At 42.8% G+C, this 21,746-nt stretch overlaps 1 protein-coding gene across 9 annotated transcripts in view; it reads right to left on the bottom strand.

The window, feature by feature from the left end:
• Window positions 1-21,746, bottom strand: part of neo1a (neogenin 1a) — a 160,193-nt gene that overhangs the window by 85,356 nt on the left and 53,091 nt on the right. For all 9 annotated transcript variants that reach the window (XM_019275835.2, XM_019275839.2, XM_027280994.1 and 6 more), the window contains exon 2: window positions 19,977-20,300. In XM_019275835.2, the coding sequence (XP_019131380.1) occupies window positions 19,977-20,300 (324 nt within the window). The remainder of the gene's footprint in view (window positions 1-19,976; window positions 20,301-21,746) is intronic.

The following is a 21,746-nucleotide window of genomic DNA, read 5'->3' as shown; positions in this document are numbered from 1 at the left end:
GCGTGTTGGAGAAACAGTCGTGGACTGAAGGCATTGATCCTCAGCTTTGCATATGTTAAGCTGACTGTGCAGCGTTTAACATCTCTGATAACTCCTAGCCAGGGGAAAGGATATTTTTAACTGCTAAACCACTCTGAGTGCAGACCAGATGTTGTGTAAAGAACGCCCTTCTAAACATTTATGACTATCAGCGGATGGGCCCTGGGGCGCAGCTGCTGTTTAGAGTACAACTGAGGCGAGGAGAAGTCACCTCCGCCTGATTACTACGTTTCTCTCTCTCTCTCTCTCTCTTTATAGAAGTGATTTCTTGCTTTGTTTTTACAAGGGAGATAGGGCAATATAACACGCACTTCAGAGGACAGCAACTGTAAAACGGGTTGCTCTAAACAAATGTCAGCATCCCGCCTGTCCTTTGCGTACGTTAGTCCCCAAAAAAACAAAAAAAAAAAACAAACAGATCAAATCGCAAACTATTAATTTTGTCTAGACGGGAAATGACAATCAGGATGAGACATCCTGACAGCTTCTGATTGCCTGGAGCTGTCAGACAGTCAGAGGAGAGACTACGAGGAGGCTCATGGATGGTGATGGATGGAGACGGACACATGACAGGGGCCGGGTCAGTTGCCATGGGAACATCAATGAAAAAAGGGAATAGAGATTTCCTTTTTCTAAAGTGCCACAACTCTGTTTTTTTATTGGTGAACTTTACAGAATAATGTGATTTTATTCAACATTTAAAACAGTCTGTTAATTAGTGTTAGGAATAATTATAATTAGCACCGGTTGCTATGGAAAAAATGTCACAGTTTTTAGAGGCCAAGTGACATGGAAATCAGAAAGCATCTTTTTCAAGGGTATCAATGCTAGCAAAGAAATTACAAATGCACAATATCATACACTAAATACGGATTTTTCTTTAAGGTAACAAAAGATTTAAAGTCCACTTTCAACAAATGAATCAAAGCATGTGTCAAACATCAGCCCTGCTCATTGATTTGGATAATCACCGTGTTATTAACAGAACAGTGAAACCCGTTGACGGTACACATCACCCAACATTAATTCTTATTTACTGCAAAACCTTTTAGTCAAACAGCGACAATCACCTGCCTGCTATAATGTGCAAAAGCATGAAACCCTGAAACACAAAATTGATGAGTTTCTGTAAAATCCTTTCTTCTCGGCACAGACAAAAAGCTGTCAATAGTCGTTACGAGCCATCCGGCCAGCAACTGCACCCACACAGCAGGGGCCATTTGTCAGCTCTGGAGATGTCACTGTAAACACAGCCTTGCAGATAGAAAAAAAAAATGCTTTTTTTTGTAAATGAGTAACTTGGTTTCAAGGTTTTTATATTGAAAAACGCAGAAATGTTAAGGTTAGACTATATGAGGCAAAAAGAAGATAAAACCAGGTCTCTTTTGCTTGAAAAAAAAATATCTTAAAATCATAAATTTTCTAACTATTTTCTCATAAAATTAACCTACTACTCTAATCGGCTTGTGTTGCAGGGCACATCTCTTTTAAATGTGGCACTTGTGATGAAGCTGCAGGATGCATCTCTGTGCATCCATGTTGCACTAAATAGTCCTGCATGATTCACAGTTTGTGAGTCAGCATGTGAGCGTTTAATCTGTCCTTCCTGGGTATCAGGTCTGCTTCCCATGTGCGTTTCACCTGTTCACGGTTGGACCTCCAGCCATGCTAACACCCTACACACACACCATCTTAAGGGGGAAAGAGCCCTTTTTCATTACAGGTAATTGAGTTGTAGCTGAAACAATACTGATTGCATTAGAGCCCTTAATCATGTTACAATGTCTTATTTTATCACTGGGAATTTAGCTCATTCCCGACCCATTTTGAGGCTAACCTTCTGCAGAGGTCGTTGCCACGGGAGACCGTGGCTGCTCCCATTACCCGAGCATAGATAAATGTGTTGGCGTTCCGGCCGCACATCCCTTTGCTCTTTCTGTGCCTCCTTATCAGAGAGGAGTAGGAGGAGTAGGAGGAGAAGAGGTGAGAGGTAGGAGAGGATGCAGAGAGAAGTTCAACGGAGCGGCCTCTAATGTCAGAGCACTGCATGAAGGAGATGTCACTCAAATCCAACACAGAGAGAAGCTATCACTGGCCCGTCCTCACATCTTTCGTCAAGTGCTTGTTTTCTTAAACCTCAGAGCTACGCCTCTCTCTCCCCCTACCTCCTCCACTGGAATGGAGGGCCCCCTCCACCCTCCACTAACTCACCAGGCCATCCAGATAAAAGGAGCCAAACACACCCGTCCTGCTGTTGATGGACATATAGATACAAGCTGAAGGGATAACCTCTCCATATTCACCTCTCTCCCCCTCCCTCCCTCCCTCCCTCCACCTCTCCTTCCAATTTTTCAGCCTCTTCTGCCACCACACTGTCTCTTTCTCCTTCCCTGCATTACTCTCCCAGTCGCATTCATTTAGTCTCCACCCGTTCCCATCACCCCTCCTCTTTTCCCTCTCCATCTTCCCCACCACACATTTCAGTGGGAGCTCTATTGTTTGCTGGAGAGGGGCATGCTGCTACTGGTTCTTATCTGGGGTGGTGGCGGCACATCTGTAGATGTTATCGGCAGCTCTGTTGCTCTGTTTATGCTCCAGCCTTGAAAAGAGCGGCTAGCAGGGGAAATGAGATGGATGGAAGACTCCTTTTCTCCTTCCTTCCTCTTCTTTTGCAGAAATGATAGAGTAAAGGGGCAGAAAGGGGAGAGCAGAGAGACGGAGAGCCTCTGGAAGGCTTTGTAGACAAGTAAAAGCAAAGCCCAAAGATTCCAACACCAAATTAACATTATTAAAGATCTGTACCTATTAAAAGGTTTATCATCATAGCACGATGATGAAAGAGCACACTGAGAAATCTCTTCTTTTGCACTGATCTATGGGTGCTAAAAGCAAATGTGTCAAACGCTACATATAAAGCACTCAGCTAGAGTTATTCCTCAGCATAATTTAGTGCTTATCTTTAAAACTGTGCGTGGGTGTGTGCTTCAAATTATACCCAATGAGGCTACAGAAGACCAAAAAAAATAAAATAAATTCTTGCATGAGTGCGATTAGAAGACAGCTGCGTTTCATCAACATACATGTTTGTACATATGGTAACATTATGTAGACACGTATCGCTGTGAGGTATCTGCAGCTGGTATTTAGGGAATATCAGCGTGGGTTTATGGTGTCAGCTTGATTTCTGAACTTGTCGGGAACTGTCTTTGAAAGTACGAGTTACAGAAGCACCCACAGGTTTCTGAAAAGCCAATTTGAAGCTTAGAGTGTTGGTGGCTCTTGCCGCCATCATGTTGGAAGGTCCTGCCTCTGCTGACTCTGGGCTAATCTAAAAATTGGCAAAGATGTGGATCATCAGCGGACCTGAGGCGGGCCAAATGACGCCTGGGTTGTCATGAACGAGGAAATTAGCTATAGAGACCAAAACAGTTTTTTGGACCAGGCTGTAAACATGTTCTGCTGTGAAATTAGACATTTTAACATGGGGACTTATGGAGACTGTAGCCAGCCTCAAGTGGACATTTAAGGAACTGCAGTTTTTGGCACTACCCCATTGGTTTCACTTCACAGCCACGGTGAGGTTGGCGCCTGGTAAATGCGCGGCAGATGTTTCCTGAAAACACAGATGCGATGCAGGGTGATGATGTCACTCAACATAGCCAGGGGCATTCATCATCGTTTACCTCTTCGAGAGGTGTGATCGTGTGGCAAATTAACGTCAGTTAGCGGTCCTCCGCCCCCGCCCACTGCCCTACCATACAAACAACGCCTCTCTCCAAAACTGATTTTGGATTCCAGATCAAAATATTGCAATGTCTGTTTGTGTGCAGGTACTAAAGGGTTAAATTTGGTGACAGGTTTAAGGTTTAGTGAAGAAAATGGAAAATAGGGTTGGACGCCTGAGTGACAGGTTGTTAGAGCTCGATCGAGTCTGAGGAGCTGAAAGCCGACAGCTGAAATTAAAGTGCAGAAAAAAATAGAAAGATTAAAACGTTGTTCTGCAGCCCTGTGCACGTTCAGCTATTACGTATTAGTTCCATTATCATCCACTTTAATTTATATAAAATGGTGGATTACTCGTGGCTGTCAGAAATCAGAAATCAGGTGAGATTTCTTTTTCACATTCATGTACACGTCTTTCTGAGATGCTCCAGTGAGCCTCAATAACAGGCTGAGCATACCCGCGCATTGGATCTGACACGATGCGAAGACCAATCACTCACTCTATGTAGACATAAAACACAACAACACACAGTTTCAAAGTTCATTAGCTATGTCTGGTGAGGTGCAGATGCCATGTATAATACACATTAAACACACAACAGCAAACACAGACATCAAATAGCACAAGAACATACCGCACATATTGAACAGGCTGCTGAGGGCGAGGTATTTCTATTTGAATCAGGCTCATACTCTTCACACGTTAAACTGTAGTTAATAAAATGTGCAAATATGATAAATGACGGTGGATTTCCTCCGAATAGCAAACTAAAAATAAAGCAGAGGTGCTGAAATAATCACAATAAATCACAGTAAAATGATAATAATAATCATCAGGAACAGTGAGGAAGACAAAGCAACAATATAATCAATAATTCAGCCTTAATGGAAAAGGATGCAACAGATCTCGACAACACCTGGACGCTGCGACAGTGTGGCATTAGCAATTACTCCAGTCCATCTGCAGTGCGTTGCCTTCAAATGCAGCAGATGCTATGCTGAATGCCTCTGAACAAAATCAACCTTGGATGAGTCTTAATTGCATATAGGCGATATGTGCGTATACACTGTGTTGTCCAACAGCCTAAGCTAAGATAATGTGTGATGTGTCATGTCTCACAGATATAAAGTGGTCGGCATATTTCCGCCCTTTAAGAACGAAGTTGTACAATTCCCTCGCCTCGAGAAAGATTTAATACGTACATCCCCGACATCAAAGACAAACAGTTTGATGCAGCGGCTGTATCCAGCTTTTGCTTTATGTTCCTTGGCTGTAACAGGAATTGAGACCCGAGTGTTAAAATGCAGCACAGAGGTGCAAGGAAGCTGAAAGGTGAGGGAGGATAAAAGCAACAGTGTTGGCAGTGTGTAGAAAAGAAGACGTAGTGTGGTAGTGTAGTGCTGCTTTTGCATCATCTGCCTTTGTGTGTGTGTGTGTGTGTGTGTGTGTGTGTGTGTGTGAATAAACAATAGGTGAGATACTTATCACTGACCTTGGAGCACAAGTCATTCTGCAGCTCAGGGAGAATGCACACACACACACACACTCTACTGAAGAGAGACCCCGTGGAGGATGAAGGTGTTTCTCCGACTGGCTCATCTTCCACGGGATCTCTTCAAGGCCCGCCGCTTTTTTCCCCCACTTTTATTTGACTTGTAAGCGACTGTCAGACTTATTATAAAAGGCGGGCATGTTCTTAAGGTTGCGGATGATCAGAGTCGTGGCTCAGAAGTGGGGGAATATTTCAGCCGAATGTGTCAAAACACCAAAGAGATGTTGGGCCTACTTCTCTCGCTCCCACCATCATTAAAAGGCGAAGCTGTGACTGCAGTCCAGCAGTACAAACACTTCACATCCTGGGCGATAAACACGGATTTGATCCACAAAAAGGCAAACCAGAAGCTCAGACGTTTTAATGATCAAAGCACTTTTACTGAGTCAGTTCCAACATGTTGCTACGATGTGTTGGTTTGGTCCACTTGTGTCAAGTCAGAGCGAGACAGAAAGTTCAGATAATCTTACTGGACTCCCTCCACACTGAGTTTAATTTGCTTCCCTTTACAAACAGATACATGAGGTATTCATTTCTATCAGGTGTTGGCTTTTTAAACAAAGTATGATTGGTCCTGATGGTAGCTGTGGATGTAAAACCTTTTCCCCTGGTGCCTGGCTTCTTTTCTCATGGTTTTGGTGAGAATGACAAAAGTGATGTTGGCGTTAACCTGTGCACTTTTGTGTGTATGTGTTCAATAAATCTATTTCCTTCTGCTTATTCAGAGTGGGGTCATGTTGGCAGTAGGTTTAGCAGGACGTTCCACTACTCAGCAACGCATTTTAGCTTCTCTTGGAGATCCCAAGACATTCCCTGGCTAGACGGGCTATGCAGTCCCTTCAGCAAGTTCTGGATCTGCCCCGGGGTCTCCTACCAGTTGGACATGCCTAGAAAACCTCCAAGTAGGCATCCTAATCAAAGGCTGTGAAGGAACAGCGGCTCTACTCCAAGCACCCTTCGGATTTCTGAGCACTTGTCATCTCCAATGTCAAGCTCAGCAACCTGACAAAGAAAACGCATTTCGGCTGCTTGTATCTGCAATCTTGTTCTTTCCATCACTACCCAAAGCTCATGACCATAGGTGAGGGTTGGAACGTAGATGAGCTGGAAAAATCAAGAGCTTTGCCTTCTGGCTTTGCCCACAACAGCCCGGTACAACATTCGCAATACTGGTGACAGCGCAACAACCCGCCAGTCCTTCGGTTGCTGGACAGAAGAGAGTTCAAGTATCTTAGGGTCTTGTTCACCAAATGTCTAGTGAATGTTTAAACCTCACCAATAAATTACTCAATAAGTTTTTTTGGCTTGTAAGTGAAGCCACTTTACCAACACTTGGCTGGTGGACGGTGCTTATTCTGTGCCCTTGTTATATTTGTATCATATTGATTGTCGTTTTTACTCATTGTTGTATTGTTTTGTCTTTATTATTAACTGCTGCTGCAAAGCCACATGGCCTCTCTGAGATAGTGAAGCCTTCCTCTATGATACAGCAGGATGCAGTCACTTGTACAAAAGGCAATTCCATAATACCACACATCAACACTAACAGCAGGGAGCCTCTACTCGAACACGGCAAGCCTAGATTATTTTTAATCATCAATCAAGCCTCATCAGACTCAACTCGGCGAGTCAGCCTCCACGACGCCGTGAAATCACGCATGTGCGTGGAGGGACTCAAACACACACAACCCTGAATTTGACACCTCTACAGCTTGAACCCCCCCCTCAATCGTAAAGTGTGACAGCGCTGCATGGTGCGGACATGAGAAGTCTGAACAACCCTCCCCAGGGCTCTGACAGCACACACAGAGTTCAGCTCAGTCAAAGAAGGATCCACACGTACACACTGCTGAACACTTTCTTCGCGTCCCCTGCACAGCTGAATTGAAATGACATATCACTTTCCTGCTTTCCATCTTCCTTGTTTATCACACCGTCTCACTTTTTCACACTTCACTCTTGCTCACACAAGTCTTGCCTGCATCGTGCATGTCATGCCCCCGCACATAAAGACTCAGAGTCTGTGTTCAAGCAGGCCCGAACAGGCTCCAACAGCTCCCCAAACAGTCTTTATTCCAGATGAAGAACACGTACGGTGCCCCATTCATTCTCAGCTTTTATTTTCATCCCCGTCGCTCTCTGCAGAACACATAGGAACACTTGGCAAGCACCACCCACCCATCTGCACTCTCAAAAACCCCTGTTTTCCCCTCATGTTAGCTCTGAGTGACAGTGAGTGAGGAATGCAGTCTGTCTTTGGTTGAAAGCAACAAAATGAAATCAAATTTCCATTAAGCATTGTCAAGTAAAATGTGAACATTCCCAGGATAAAGCCTTTTGTTTGTCACTGAAGAAAGAAATCTACTAGAATTGGGGGAACTGGAAGAAAATGTGGTTTTTCCTCCAGCATAAAAAAAGCATGTTAAAGGAAGTGAAATCCAGTCAGCTGGAAGAGAAGCGTGGAGAAATGCTTTTCAAGGTGTCACCTCTCACACCTTGAGCATGCCTCCTTTCGTTTAAAGCCCCACCTCTCCACCTCCACCATAATACCATCAACACTTAAGGAAACCTGCTCAAGATGGTGCAAAAAGAAAAAAAAAAAAGTCAATCCATAAATAACGATGGTCGGTGAACCATAAAACACCAAGACGCTCACCAACTGTGCACTTCACACTTTGGAAGAAATGCACACTCCATCTGTGCCAAGGCGGGGCGTTCTTTCAGTGCAGAATATGCAATGAAACCTTCGCAATTGCACCATATTTCTGCACCCTCAGCACAAGCCAAGCAAGAGTAAAATATGCATTTCAAACATATTTTATTTACATCAAAAGTAGCAAAATCAAATCCCTCTTCTGTCACCCTGGAATCACACATTTCACTCACAAAATATGACCATATTTCAAAGGATATTTTGTGAACATCAAGAGACGGTGCTTCAGAATTCAGCCAAAAACAGTTAGAGTGAAGGGAAAGGGGCTGATGTGAACATTCGTATTTGATTTCTGCTGAAGTTATTCTCTGTAAAAGTCTTTTCAAAGAACAGGTGTCAAGGCAAGAAGCCTTGAAAATCAAAACTCAAGATTAGCTGGACCGTAACAATCTGGACTACAAACTTTTCAGCCAGACTTTTTTTTTTAACACCCACCGCCGCGTCTGATGAACACAGAGGTGCTTTTAAAATTATTTCCTCGAGGCACGGGGAGCCATCAAAAAAAGCTGTGAGAGTTAACACTCTTTCAGGGTTCAAACGCTCTATGAAGCCCAATTTAGCTTTGAAACATGGGGATGTTTTAATATGTAAAAATCCAAAACTGCCTCATGCATGCTCGCTCGGACGGGCATCGGGAGATGAAAGGATGCGGATTGAGGGTACTGGTCCCTAACAGCGAAGGATCTCTATCTGTAGAAGTGCAAGGAAGGAGACGTGGACAGTGAATGTCAATGAGTGAGGGGAGGATAAACAAAATACTCTCGGGTGCAGCATAGCCTCTTTTTTTAATGCAGATTTAGAGAAGCTGCAAGAGTGTGATGGATTGTCCATTGCCCAAACCTTTCAGTGCTTTGAATGAGGCGCTCCCCAGGTGGTAAAAGGCTGTGCACAAAGCAGCTACTTTTTTTTTTTTTTTTACTTAAGCGTGAACTTCTGCCTTGCACATCCATGCCGAGAGGTCGACACAAAGAGTACATACAACTCATATCCTCAAGGTAAGACTGAGTAATACACCTCGGCTTGTAGAGTAAAAGTTTTTCAGACGTTTCCTCGTGGAATACATCCCAGGAATGTTTTCCCTTTTTTCCCAGCTAATACAGGACTCACCAAGCTGTCTGACTTTAGCACAGAAGATTTTTATATACTATTTATTATTTCTATTCCTTGTTTTTTTTAAACATCATAAAAACTGAGGTAAAAATAAAACAAGACACAACGCCAGCCATGCAGAATATTTATCTTCTGCTATTTGGCACTGTCTCCTCTGTTCTAGGAAGTGTACGGCCATCTGTCTTACTGCTGAGGTAGTTGCTGCTTGCAGTGGCATGGAAGGAGAATCCACTGCAACCATTTTGGCAAGTATTTCTGTCCCCTTGTTTGGTGCAACGTTAGTGCACTGTGCTCAGCCACTCCATCTGCTGAATTCCCCTCTGCACCGTGACTGGATCTGATTTAGTCAGACTCAAATACGACAAGCAAACATAACGAGAAGTGACAGAATGAGACTGGCAAACACTACTGTAAAACGGTAGCCTCCTTTCCGTTTAAGCAGTTGATGATGACGCGATGGAAACTACTCTCCTTCAGGTCATTGGTTCTGGCCTGTTACCATGGTTTTGTTTGCAAACAAGGACTTGGAACTGAGTGATTTGTCTTTTTACAGTCATTCTTCATGTTGCATCGGGTGACCCATTCAACAAACAGCCATGGCTCTCTTGTTTATACTCAAGTACATTTGTTAGTGCTAGGTAGCCCTAGCGTGAAGAGGTGAAGACGGGGATGCAGAGCTGGATTATAAAATGGTACAATCTTGGATCTCTACCGAGTAAGATGGAGGAACTAACAGTGCTAACCAGGCTACAGAGGGATTATGGAGAGTGTAACATCACAGAGATGTGGCTGAATGAACTCACTTTAGACTCGCTGGTAACTCTGGACGGCTTTCAGCTTGTGAGAGCACGGAAAGAGAGAGTGAACCACACACAGCAAAGGACCACGGGCCAGAGTCAAAAGGAGAGCCCACCCTACAAGTTAAGCCACCTATTCATGAGTATTTTTCTTATCCTCCTTATGTATTGTGAGCTGCTGTAATAGGTGAATCTCCCCGTTGTGGGATCAATTAAATCTATCTTATCTTATCTGTTCAATGCAAAGCTAACCATGTAGTGAACATTACATCCCTGCCAAAACAAAAGAACACAAGCATAATTACCATGCAGCTGTGCTCAGGACTGTGAATAACAAGAATCCAGGTCCTTTAGAAAGTAATGCTTGTGGAAGAATTCAGGTTTGGCTCTGCAGAGCAGTGAATCGCTGACTAATGGCTTGACTGTAAACTAGTCCAAGTTGTAGTTGATGCACAGATGCATCATGCATTTCACAGTTCCACGAAATCTTAAAGTCCTGATTGTTTATTCCACTTCTAAAGGATAACTTTGATGCACTATTTATCGTGATAAACACCACATTTAATTCACTGAAATCTGCAGTCAAGTTCAGTCGACGGAGGCTTTGACTTATATTTGAAGTGAATCCCACAAACAACTGTAGCTGTTGAGGGGGGAATCAAAATTGTATGAGACCCCTAGAATTATGCTACTCACGTACAAAGTAGGTATTTTGGAGCAGATGGTAGGGAGGCATCTATAAAAGACAAAACACTCAAGCTGATTAACATGTCACAGCCTCATTCTCACCGCCAGAATGGAGGGAAATCGCCGAGGTTGTGCACGCAGTATGTGCGGATGCCTCACACATATTGGGAGATGCACTGTGTACACTTGTGAATAGAAGTTTGAGTTGTGGGGGAGCAGTGGGTGCCCGAAAAACAGACGAGCAGAGCGAGTTGGGGAAGTCATTAGACTTATGCACAAAGAGTTTATCTTCATCTGCTGACTCCAGCAGTCAATTATCACTCTCATTAGAATACAGTAATTGCAGCAGCCAAAGCATAGTGCAGAAACAGGCTGAAAATGGCCTGAGTTCAAATGGACAGTGCACTTTAATTTGAAATTTCTAAATGCAGCTTCATTGTAGTGAGGAAAATGTCCAGGTATTTGGAGTTTTTCCAAACACTCTCTGAGCTTTAGCACATTATCAGGCACAGGCACAGCAACACTCTGGAAATATGTTTGTGCTACATGTAAGTGTTAAAGAATTCATTAAATGGAAAATCTGTCAATTTCCTCTCTGAATCCATCATAACCAACAGGTATTTTCATGACAAAGAGCTTCACGGAGGGCTGACACAGCTTGGCTTTGTTCTTACAGGGTGAACATTGGCCATAAATTCAACCATTTCTATAAATAAAGATAATTGGACATGAATGTAGAGCATAACCTTTACAGGAAAATTTTATGTGGAGGCCAAAGAAAGAAACGAAATTGTATTAAATTGCAACACTTTGTCCACCATGGTGAATTGGTATTGTAAAACCACTGCAGAGCCCACTTATAGCAGAGTTTTCTTAACATGTAAGTGTAATAAAGACTAGTATTAATTATCAAAAATATATTGTAACCAAGTGGAGATCTCCGTGGCTGAAGCTAGTGCAAAAGAGCCCAAAACTGCAGTTCCTCAAACGTCCACTTGAGGCTGGCTACAGAACGAGCCAGTCTCCATAAGTCCCCATGTTCAAATGCCCAACTTCACAGCAGAAATAAACATGTTTACGGCCTACTGTCTATGGTTGTAATGGTCTCAATAGCTTATTTCCTTGTTCGTGACAAACTAAAAGTGAATTTATATATAACTCACCTGTTCAAATTATATTAAGGCTTAAAGTTATGCAGACTTAACAGTGTGGACGCTTTGACTGACAGGTAGGTGCTGTTACAAATGGCTTGTTTGAGCAACCAGACTCATTCAGTCCACCTCTTTGCCCATTTTTGGATTTGCTGGGAGCCAAGAGCTTCCTTAGAAATCTATGGTTGACGTCACGGATACGACGTCCATGTTTTATACTGTCTATGGTTGTAACCCTGTTTAATGTCCAATATAAATCACAGTGTTACAGTTTAAAAAGCAAAATAAGCCTTTAACAAAGGCAAAAACTTCAAAACTAACAGCTTGTGCTGAAGCTGTTAACTTTTAACCGTTGAAAGATGACGTGTCAGATACAATAAAGGAATTCTAGGAACATACAAAGACAATTAGACACATGGGTGTACAGCACACACCAGGCACTGAGGTGTCTGGAGAATAGAGATAGGGCTGTCTCCATCAGCCTCTACACCTACCCAGAGGACCTAATCAGTCAGTGAATACAGGTAAAATGGAGGCTGTCAACTACCTCCAGCCCAACAGACTCCCTGCCGACACGTTTCTCATGCTGCTGTTCTCCTGAGAGAAAGAGATGGATCTTTCTCTACAGCTTCATCCGCAAAGCAAGAATTCCCACATCATATTTTCTCAGCCGTTGCGTTGGCGAGTCTCGTTTCTCTGTCTCCTTTACAGCCTCATCTGTGCAGCTGACTACAACAGCTCAAATATACTTCTTTAACAGCATTTTAGTTATTTTCCTTTTTCATTACCTGTGCTCCAAAGGTAGCTGAACGTTTTCATTTTTCACCACAGGATATGATTAATGTGCGGTAAGAAGTGCCGGTTTGCAGACTCTTCTCTCGGCTTTTATCTACAGCTTCTCTCGCATCTTGTCGCTTCCATCCCTCCTCACAAGTGCAGGAGACTGATGGAAATCGGAGTAATGGAACACCATTGCGACCCTGACCCCGCTTCCGGGTCAGAGTCATTCGTCATAGCAACGACCCCGGCGATCAACAGCAAAGCAACACATAATTGGTCATCGGGGGGGAAGCGTCTGTAGCTGAAAATGGACACACTGCTTTGGGCTTGGCTAAGGAAAGATCTGCACCAAGGTGCATACTGTAAATCTAAAAACACTGCTTAAGTTTGGGGACGACCAAGAATGTATCCTGGCATCCTGGAGGCCTTTTTGCACACACTGAAAAACCAAATTTGTAACAATAAAAGTACAATGTAGTGATTTGTTCACCTGATGAGATGTACTGCGATGCTGCAGTCAGATGGTTGATCAGCGTCCTTCCATCTTCTGTAAGTACTTATCCTACTTCTTGATCACACTTGTGTATAATCACGTACATTTTACCTCCAGTAGAGTATTCCCGTTTTGTACTTGTATAATTTGCCATTAGCAGTCTTCTAATTCCTTCATTAGCCAGTTAAACTGGGGTTATGCGCCTTGTATAAAGCCTTGTTACTGTTAATTCATGTGAACAACAAACATTGTCTTCTTGCAATTCAGAGCAACACAACCTCATTTCTTGGCCTTGTGCAGTATGTTTTTCTAATTTCCCAACATGAACCTGAGCCTTTTTACGAGAAGAAGTATCACTGTTTGTAGCCGTCTCAAGTGTCAACAAACCAAGTGAGTGAGTAAATAAAGTATCTTTCCTCAGCTTGAACAGCCAGACATTTTGAAAATCAAAACAGTTAAATCCCTCGCTGCCGAGCCTTTTGTGTAATTCTGCTGTTTGTCCAAAATTCTCAAACCGAAAGCTAAATATAACTGTAATTCAGTGTGCCGTGGTTAATTTGGATCCTCACTAAATATAACTGTCTACGCATATTTCTCTACAATGGTGTCCCAGATTTTTGGCGTTTTTTGTTCGCTTGTGTCAGTGTACCAAACTAAGCCTGATTAAAACAGACGAGGCTCTTATCTCAAAGGCTACATACATCAGATGATCTAACCACTCCCTGCTTGTTCAGTGCATCCATCCACACCACCCAGAGAGCACCGCTACTCCTACTTTCCTTCATTTCTCACTCTCTCCTTGGACTCGCTCTTTTTATCCTTCCTCTCACTTAATCAACCTCCTGTCCTTTCTTTTTACCTTCTTTACTACCTCTCTCAGCCCATTTTCTCTTGATTCTCCTTTCAGCACCACACCTCTCTGCTTTTTCCAACACACACACACACACACACACACACATTTTGCAGTTCCACAGTGGCTGCATCCAAGTCATAAAGGGCCAAAATGGCAAACAAACAGTAATAAATCCCCAAAAAACAACAGAAAACACCCTCAGCTACCTCATTCTCAAAGGAACCTCCAGGAAGAAATACATCAACCATGTCATTGTTTTCCACCTTTTTTTTTTTTTTTTTTTATAAATTGAATCTTTTATCTGGGAGTGTGCGCACGTGAGACCACACCAAGGTTGCTAAATTTTAAAAAACAAATCTTTTCCACTCCTTTTCTCTACAATAAGTCAAACATTTTACACCCAGAAACTCTCCTCTCCATTTAATCTGAAAACTTGGACAGAGGATGGTTTAAAAATCACGACATATGTCTGCTTAAACACAGTTAGGTGCTGTGTAGGAACGTTAAATGTCACCATACACGTCTCACCTGTATTTTTAATGCCTATATAGCCTGTCACACGATACAGGTGTCTCTTATCTGTAGTTATATTAGATATGTTTTATATATATACCTTGTGATGAGCTGCCAACTTGTCCAGTGTGTAACCCCGCCTCTCGCCCAAAGGCAGCAGGGATAGGCTGCAGCCCCACCGTGACATCGATGAGGATAAACGGTTACAGATAATGGATGGATGTTATACACTGTACATGTCACGCAACCCTGATAGAGAAACCAATAAACTAAAAAGGATGACCGGTGTGACACAAATGGACATTGGAAACACCTTTTAATGCCACAAAACATAGTTCAACAGCACCAAAAAGCTGCCTCCTTGCTACTGTTGCCAGTTGCTTGTTCATGGTGTGAATTGTCAGGTCTCTGTGAATACTACCATAAACTGTACGGTCTAGACTGGCACTATATGGAGGGTGTTCTGAGGTAACTTCTGTTATGATTTGGTGCTATATACAATTGAATCAATCATCTTTAAAAGGTCCAATGTGTAGGATTTCGTGCCACCTAGCAGTTAAGTTGTATATTGCGACCAAATGAATAGCCACACTTCACCCTCTCCTTTACAAGCAAGTAGGAAAAACTCTGTGTTGTGAAATTCACATAAAATTCACTGTAGATATAAACAGCTTTAAAGGCAACAATTCTTATTTTCATGTGGTTATACATTAAATAAAGGATACTTGTGAATATTATAGTTACTGCCAATAGATCCATTTAAATCTTACACACAGGACCTTTAAAAAGGAACTAAAGTGTGTACTTCTTGTGCATAAATGTCCTCCAAGTTGTTGCATTTAGACAATTTAAACATTATAATCAATGGGGAATATTATATAGGTATAGTATAGGGGGTATTAGACTACACAAGCATTTACATTTCCCTCATCTGAGTCACTCAAACAAGAATCAACAAGAATCCAGTTACTGAGGCTGCATGTTTAATCGAGCGACACATGAAGAAGCATTTACAGAGAATCTTGCTTACCATGACGACCTCTGTGCACAATGTTTTATCCAAACTGAACGTTTGTCTAACATCCATATTACGCTGTCACGTTTTTAGTCACAACATGTTAAGACGCCACCTTAATTAATCAGCTGCATGTGCGACAAAACACACCGTACGACAGAGGGCTAGCCATGCAACAGTGACGCAATCATCCTTTTTCAAATTTTCAGGCTGTCATGTCCTGCGGGGTGGGGGGGCACACCTCCCCTCCCCCCCAAAATGGATTAAAATACATCAAAAAAAGGATTAAAGAATCTGCCGACACCCTTAAATCCTTCAAAGGCCATCCGACCCTATCAAAGGATGAGCATGCTTAAATATGAGGTGACACATATGACACATGAAGAGTGTTGGTGTTCAGTTTATAATTTCCACGACTGTGGGAGGAGGGAGAAATTAGATTTTCAGTGAAACAGGATATCAAAGCTAAGTGATAAGTGGCTTTGGTTATCTTTGTATCCCCGCAGCAGCCTATAGGTGAGACAAACGGCTGGTGCATTTCAATACAGCATGGGCTCATCTACATACAGAGAGGTCAACAAAGAGACAAAGCGAGATAGTGGGAAAGGAAAAAAAAAAAGGGGGTGCAAAATAAATTCTCTGTTTTCTCATTTGGGGGTTTCCCTGCTAAGCGGCCGAGAGGTGGAGCTCACCTCGAGCATTTCTTGAGGAGTTCAAAGCGTGCCGGTGGGAGGAGGAGGGACGGTTGTTTGGGAGAATGGCAGTTAAGATGGGATTTCTCATTACTCGCGTCTCGCTCCGTGTCCTGGCCATCACTGCTATATACCACTCGCTCCTTCTCTGCCCTATAATTTTTCTCCCCTGCTCCCCTCCCCTCCCCTCCTTCTTTTCTCTCTCTCACAGAGACTCAAACTGAATACATAAGATTGGGCCCCACTAGGACACACACCCCCCTTTCTCTTTTGGTGTTTCTACAATATCTGACTGTGCACACACACAGGCTAAAACAGACACAGAGGCATGAAATGTATGACCAAGCAAGAGCGAAGAGGAAAAATGAATATGACTTCAAAGCTGGGCAGTATGGAAAATAATGAATGTCCTAACACCCTGAATACTTTATTTTAATAACACGTTACAGTATATAGTGTGTTTATCTGAACACAGAGCATGAAATGAAATATTCATCTCACTAGCCTGTATAGAAATGGGAAGTCAATTATTTAAGAAATCTATGCTGAGATATTTGATGTTTTGAAGTTCGACTGTGCGATTGATTTTAATTCTTATATATTGTTCTATCATTGCCTTTTTAATTATTTCAAATGATTATTAGTCATGTAGTCAATGTAAGAAAAAACAAACAAAAAAACAAATTTATATCACATGTTATAGTTACAGTGACGTCTAAGGCTTCAACTGCAACAGTTATTTTCTGAATTAAATCAGTTAAGCGTCAGAAAATAGTGAAAAAATGTCTGTCCTAGTTTTCCAGACACCAAGGTGACATTTTCAAAGGTCTTGTTTTGTCCTACAGACGGTTTAAAACCCAAAGAAGTTTAATTTACTGTGACGTACGGTCAAGAACAGCAGTAAAGTCTCACATTTAAGGAACCGTCAAATTTTTGGCATTCTCTCTCTCTCTAAATATATCCCAACTTTCCTGTCACTTTTCAGCTGCTTCTATTGAATAAAGCTCAAAAATATATCTAAAAAATATAAGTAAATAAATGATTAGAATGATGATGATGATGATGATGATGATGATGATGATGATGATGATGTTACCGCGCGTCTTGTCCACGTCACTGAGTCTTACATTAATTACATAAGCGTTGTGTGCATAACACACGTGCAGACATCGTAACCTGGAAATAGTAGGTGTCAGGTGAGGTGCAGAGGTTGCGATTGCTGATGGCGGTGATGTGTGGAAGTGGAGGCGTTTTCCTTGAGAGGAATGAATCGCACGTCTCCCGGCAATCAATCCGAGATATTACCCCGGTATTTGTCAGACATGCTCTCTGCCACACTAGCCACCCGTGACACATTCCGTCATTACATCCAAGAGGTCACGCCCACGCCCACGCCCACCAGCCCCCTGCCCGCTCCATCGTTCCTGGGTCTGATGGCGGCCTAATGGCCTGCTCTCTCTACACCGCAATTAACCTTTTTATTGGCCACCTGCCAGCCAGCTGGAGATACATCAGGGGTCGTCCGTGTGTGTGTGTGTATGGGAATCGTAAATGCGAAAGCTTAATGTCTTCAACACTTGTGCGTGTGTGTGAAGCTTTTACATCCATGAATTTCCATGTGAAAAGTGTGCCTGTGTGTGTGTGTGTGTGTGTGTGTGTGTGTGTGTGTGTGTGTGCCTATAATAGCTGACAGATTTCACCTGCTCCCCTCTTCAAGTAGAAATTGATTGAATCTAACATCCCATCATGGTTGACCCAGGCAGATCCCACTGGCTGTGTGGCTGTCTGACAGAAGAACACTTCTTGGCACAGGAGCTAAACAAGTCCCCTCTGCATTATACATCGATGCAGCTTTAGTGACAGGTATTGATGGAGCGCTGGGATGGATTGTCTGCTGTCCGGCTACATTTGAATTGAAGATGCACACACATATGCACGGACACGGCTTCCGGTATTGCCGGTCTGGTCCAGTACGAACTGGCATATAATATGTCTTTACGAGCTGTTCTGGTAAACAAGCAGCTCTCCCCAATGTTAACTGTTTATTGGTGCAGAGTTAGCGGTGTCTTCACACCAAGCTGCTAACTAGTTCATGAAACACATTGTTGCAATGAGCTCATCATTTTACCTTCTTTAACATAACTATAACCCTCAGTAACGTAGCAGCAGCGTTTTGTATGGAAGCATGTTGCAGCCACACCAGGAAAATAAAAATGTATTTTTCTGGTATGTTTCATGTCATAACGTGACACTTTATACTACTGTGACAGTAACGCGCTTCCGTAGTTTTAAACTTCCCCCGTTTGCCCTGTTAAAGTTACTGTGTTGCTCTATTAATACAAACACTTCAAATTAAAAGCCCTCTAGTGTTTCAGTAAACATAGATTAGTCATTTCTTAATAGGGCTTTTATTGTGAAACATTTGCAGGAACGTGTTGTGGAAAACTTGCAACTCTCCTCTCATTTATGGCTCTTATTATGGGACCTCCACCCAAGCTTATTTCACACATACTCTAATTCATGAAAACACACAGACACGCTTGTCTTAAACATTCATGATTAATCTGTTTTGGAGGTCAGGAGACGTGCCATGGTGACTATGGGGTCTACCATGAAGACTATCACATCAACATTAAGATAATCTGTGCGAATGCTATAAAAAAGGCTAAATTAAAGTATATTTTTAGTGCTCATAACAAGTACACATTCCCCTTCCTTTTGCTGCTGGATCAGCCACACATGAGACAGCAGCTGCAGCAAGGAAACGAGTCAACATGTAATCTCCAGGGTCTTCCAGATGTTTACATTTTTATCTGAAACTTTAAGCGCCTCATTAGGTCTTTAAATACTAAACTGTGTCAACTCTCACAGTTTCATCAAAGCTGGACCACCAGTGTCTGATAAACACACCTTTTCATTTGGCCACTCGCTACACAGCGTACCGACTGTAAGCCGCTGAGTTTTGTCAAGACAAGTAGAGTCTGAGAGATCACATTACACATGCAGTTAGACAACCGAACTCTTTGAAGGAGGAAGGAAAAATCTTCTCAATCCCTCCAATGGTAATACGCTGCCTCATTACCTTGTAATTCAAAAGCCTATGAAAGGAAACAGTTCACAGTTAGGCAGCAACTTCACACAGGCACTGTGTATCCGAGAGGCTTACACTGTACTATCCCATTGTCAACAAGAGGCCTCTCTCTCGAGCGTCTTAAAATCTGGCAGAGTGCTGCTCAGCCAGCACAAAGCGCGCACACACACACACACAGAGTAAATGCATTCTGTGGCTTCTCCGGTTGCAAAATTGAATTTCGGGGCACGACTTGACTCAAAACACCTAATAATCCCACGTCACTTGCTGTTCTTAAACTGAACAAGGTCACATTGTATGACTTTTACAAGCGTTTATCCAGTAGGGTAATGCATTCAGGCTCCAGCAAAGTGAAAGAATATATAGAAGAGAAAGTACAAATGGCAATACAAGGACAAAAACGAATTGGCAAAGTAAAGCCACTAAAGAACCTTTTCACTCCTACAGATGTTATGTGTTTGTGTATTTACAGTGCGGCTGCAGAGCGGAAAACATTTGAAAGAGATGGTGGAAAGAAAGAAATTTTTGTATCACATATTGTAGAGCTTTGGATTTGTTGAGCTTTAGATGTTCTTTAAATGGTATTTCATCCCATCCATGCTGTAAAAATATGCATCTTACATACCGTGATCACCTTTTGCACACATCCACTCAAGCATATTCAGTGACGTGAAATACATGTGTAGGTGTACGATGTGCTTTATTTTTAACCATGGAGTTCAGGGAGTTCAGGTAGTGTGTCAAAAAGCATCAAATCAAACCTTACCTGCTACAGAAAGACGAGCCGTGCGGCTTGAAATTGATCCCAGGTTGTCGATAGTGGCGACGCACTGGTACGTGCCCTCGTCGGGCTTATTGTGCTTGGAGTGGACCACGTGGTTGAAGAACAGCGAGCCGTCGGGGAGTATGTGTCGCCTCTCGTCGGAAACCAGGCTCATGAAGGTGCCGTCTTTCTTCCACTCTATGCGCGCCGCCGTCGCCGCGTCGCTGTGGGCCGAGCAGTTGAGCAGTGCCGAGTTGCCCCGGATGGCCAGCGTGTCCTGGGGCTCCACTGTGAACCAGAAGGGGCTGAAGGGCTGCGCTGCTGAACCTAAGGGGGGGGGAACACAGAGGAGAGAGGGGAGATCTTAGCTGGATGCTCTACACAGATACAATGTCATGTTTGATAATGGGACCACTTAGGCTTGAACGTGGTGTAAATCAAATGAGATTCTTGCTGCTGTCGACAACTGATCTGTTCTATGGTCACTGCAACTGATGCCAATGCTGATATTATTGATTTTATTGTAGTAACAGCTTGTTCAAGTGTAAATGTGTTGTAGTCTTCTCAAAAGCTTCACTGTGACGTATTATTTAGGATTCTAGAGAGCTGTAAAACACCATCATCCTTGAATGCACGGTACAACTACCGCTGCTTTTTTTTTTTTTTTCAACTGCATGTCAAGTGACAGCAAAATCACATCTCCAAAGACGTCATCGCCTTCAATGGTACCTTTTAAAAGTCGCACACACAAAATGTGCTGGTGGCAAAAAAAATTAAAGGACACTACAGGACTCCGAGTGCCTCAAACACTGTTTCCAAAGCAAAACATCTTTTTGTTCATTCTATCTTTTCAGCCACTGCGCCTCTAGTCTATCCTAGAGACTCCAAGAGGCTTTTCATTATGAAACCACAAGCCCTGCTGGAATTGGACAAGAGGAACTGACAAATTTAACCCAGTCTAGCCTCTCTGGCAAGTTAATATCACGTCTTGCTTTATTATAAGTAGAGAGTGCAGCGAAGGAGTAAACACTTTGGAACGCGGTTGCCATTTCCTTTCCTCGAGCATAAATGGTAACATCGCACTGACATGGATAGTGCCAAACTCAGAGTAAGTGCAATTGCTTTGCATTTGTCCTCATCCATTATTCAAGCGCTCCCACCCTAAGAGTCACACAGTGGTATTGTTTAGATAAATAACTCCAATTATCAGTTCTGCAGGGATGGAGGAGAGCTAGAAAAATAATTAAGAGGGTATGAAGGTATTTTAATAATGCAGCGAATGGAGTGAAATAAGTGGCTGAATGTTAAATGCAGTTTAAAATATGCCTGCTCTCTTCCAAGGAAATGGCAAGTCTCCAGGGGAGAGCGAGAGCAGAAAAGAGACAGAAAGAGAGAAAGATAGAAAAGGGAGCGAGAAGGAGGAGAGGAGGAGGAGGAGGGAAGAGAAATGCAATGTCAATGGTTCAGCTACTAGGAGGTAATTTCTCTATCTTGCGGCACAAAGTCCCCAGTGTGAGATCCAAAGAGAGAAGCAATGTAATGCGAGGTCCATTATGGCGGCGATATGGCTGCTTGTCCTCGGCGCACTTAGTTCTCTTAAAGGCGCAAACAATTACAGAAAATGACTGAATAGAATAGATATTTTCCACTTCCACATTAGGGAATAAAAGGTAAGACAACATAACGTTCTAACTGTGCTGTGCAATCATCTCCGCAATAATTCACGAGAATAGAGGAAGGAAGGAGCGCCGTCGTCCATGGCTCAATGGAGGA

Source organism: Larimichthys crocea, chromosome VIII (assembly GCF_000972845.2).
Source record: "Larimichthys crocea isolate SSNF chromosome VIII, L_crocea_2.0, whole genome shotgun sequence".
Taxonomy (NCBI): domain Eukaryota; kingdom Metazoa; phylum Chordata; class Actinopteri; family Sciaenidae; genus Larimichthys; species Larimichthys crocea.
This window is presented reverse-complemented; position numbering and strand designations above follow the sequence as displayed.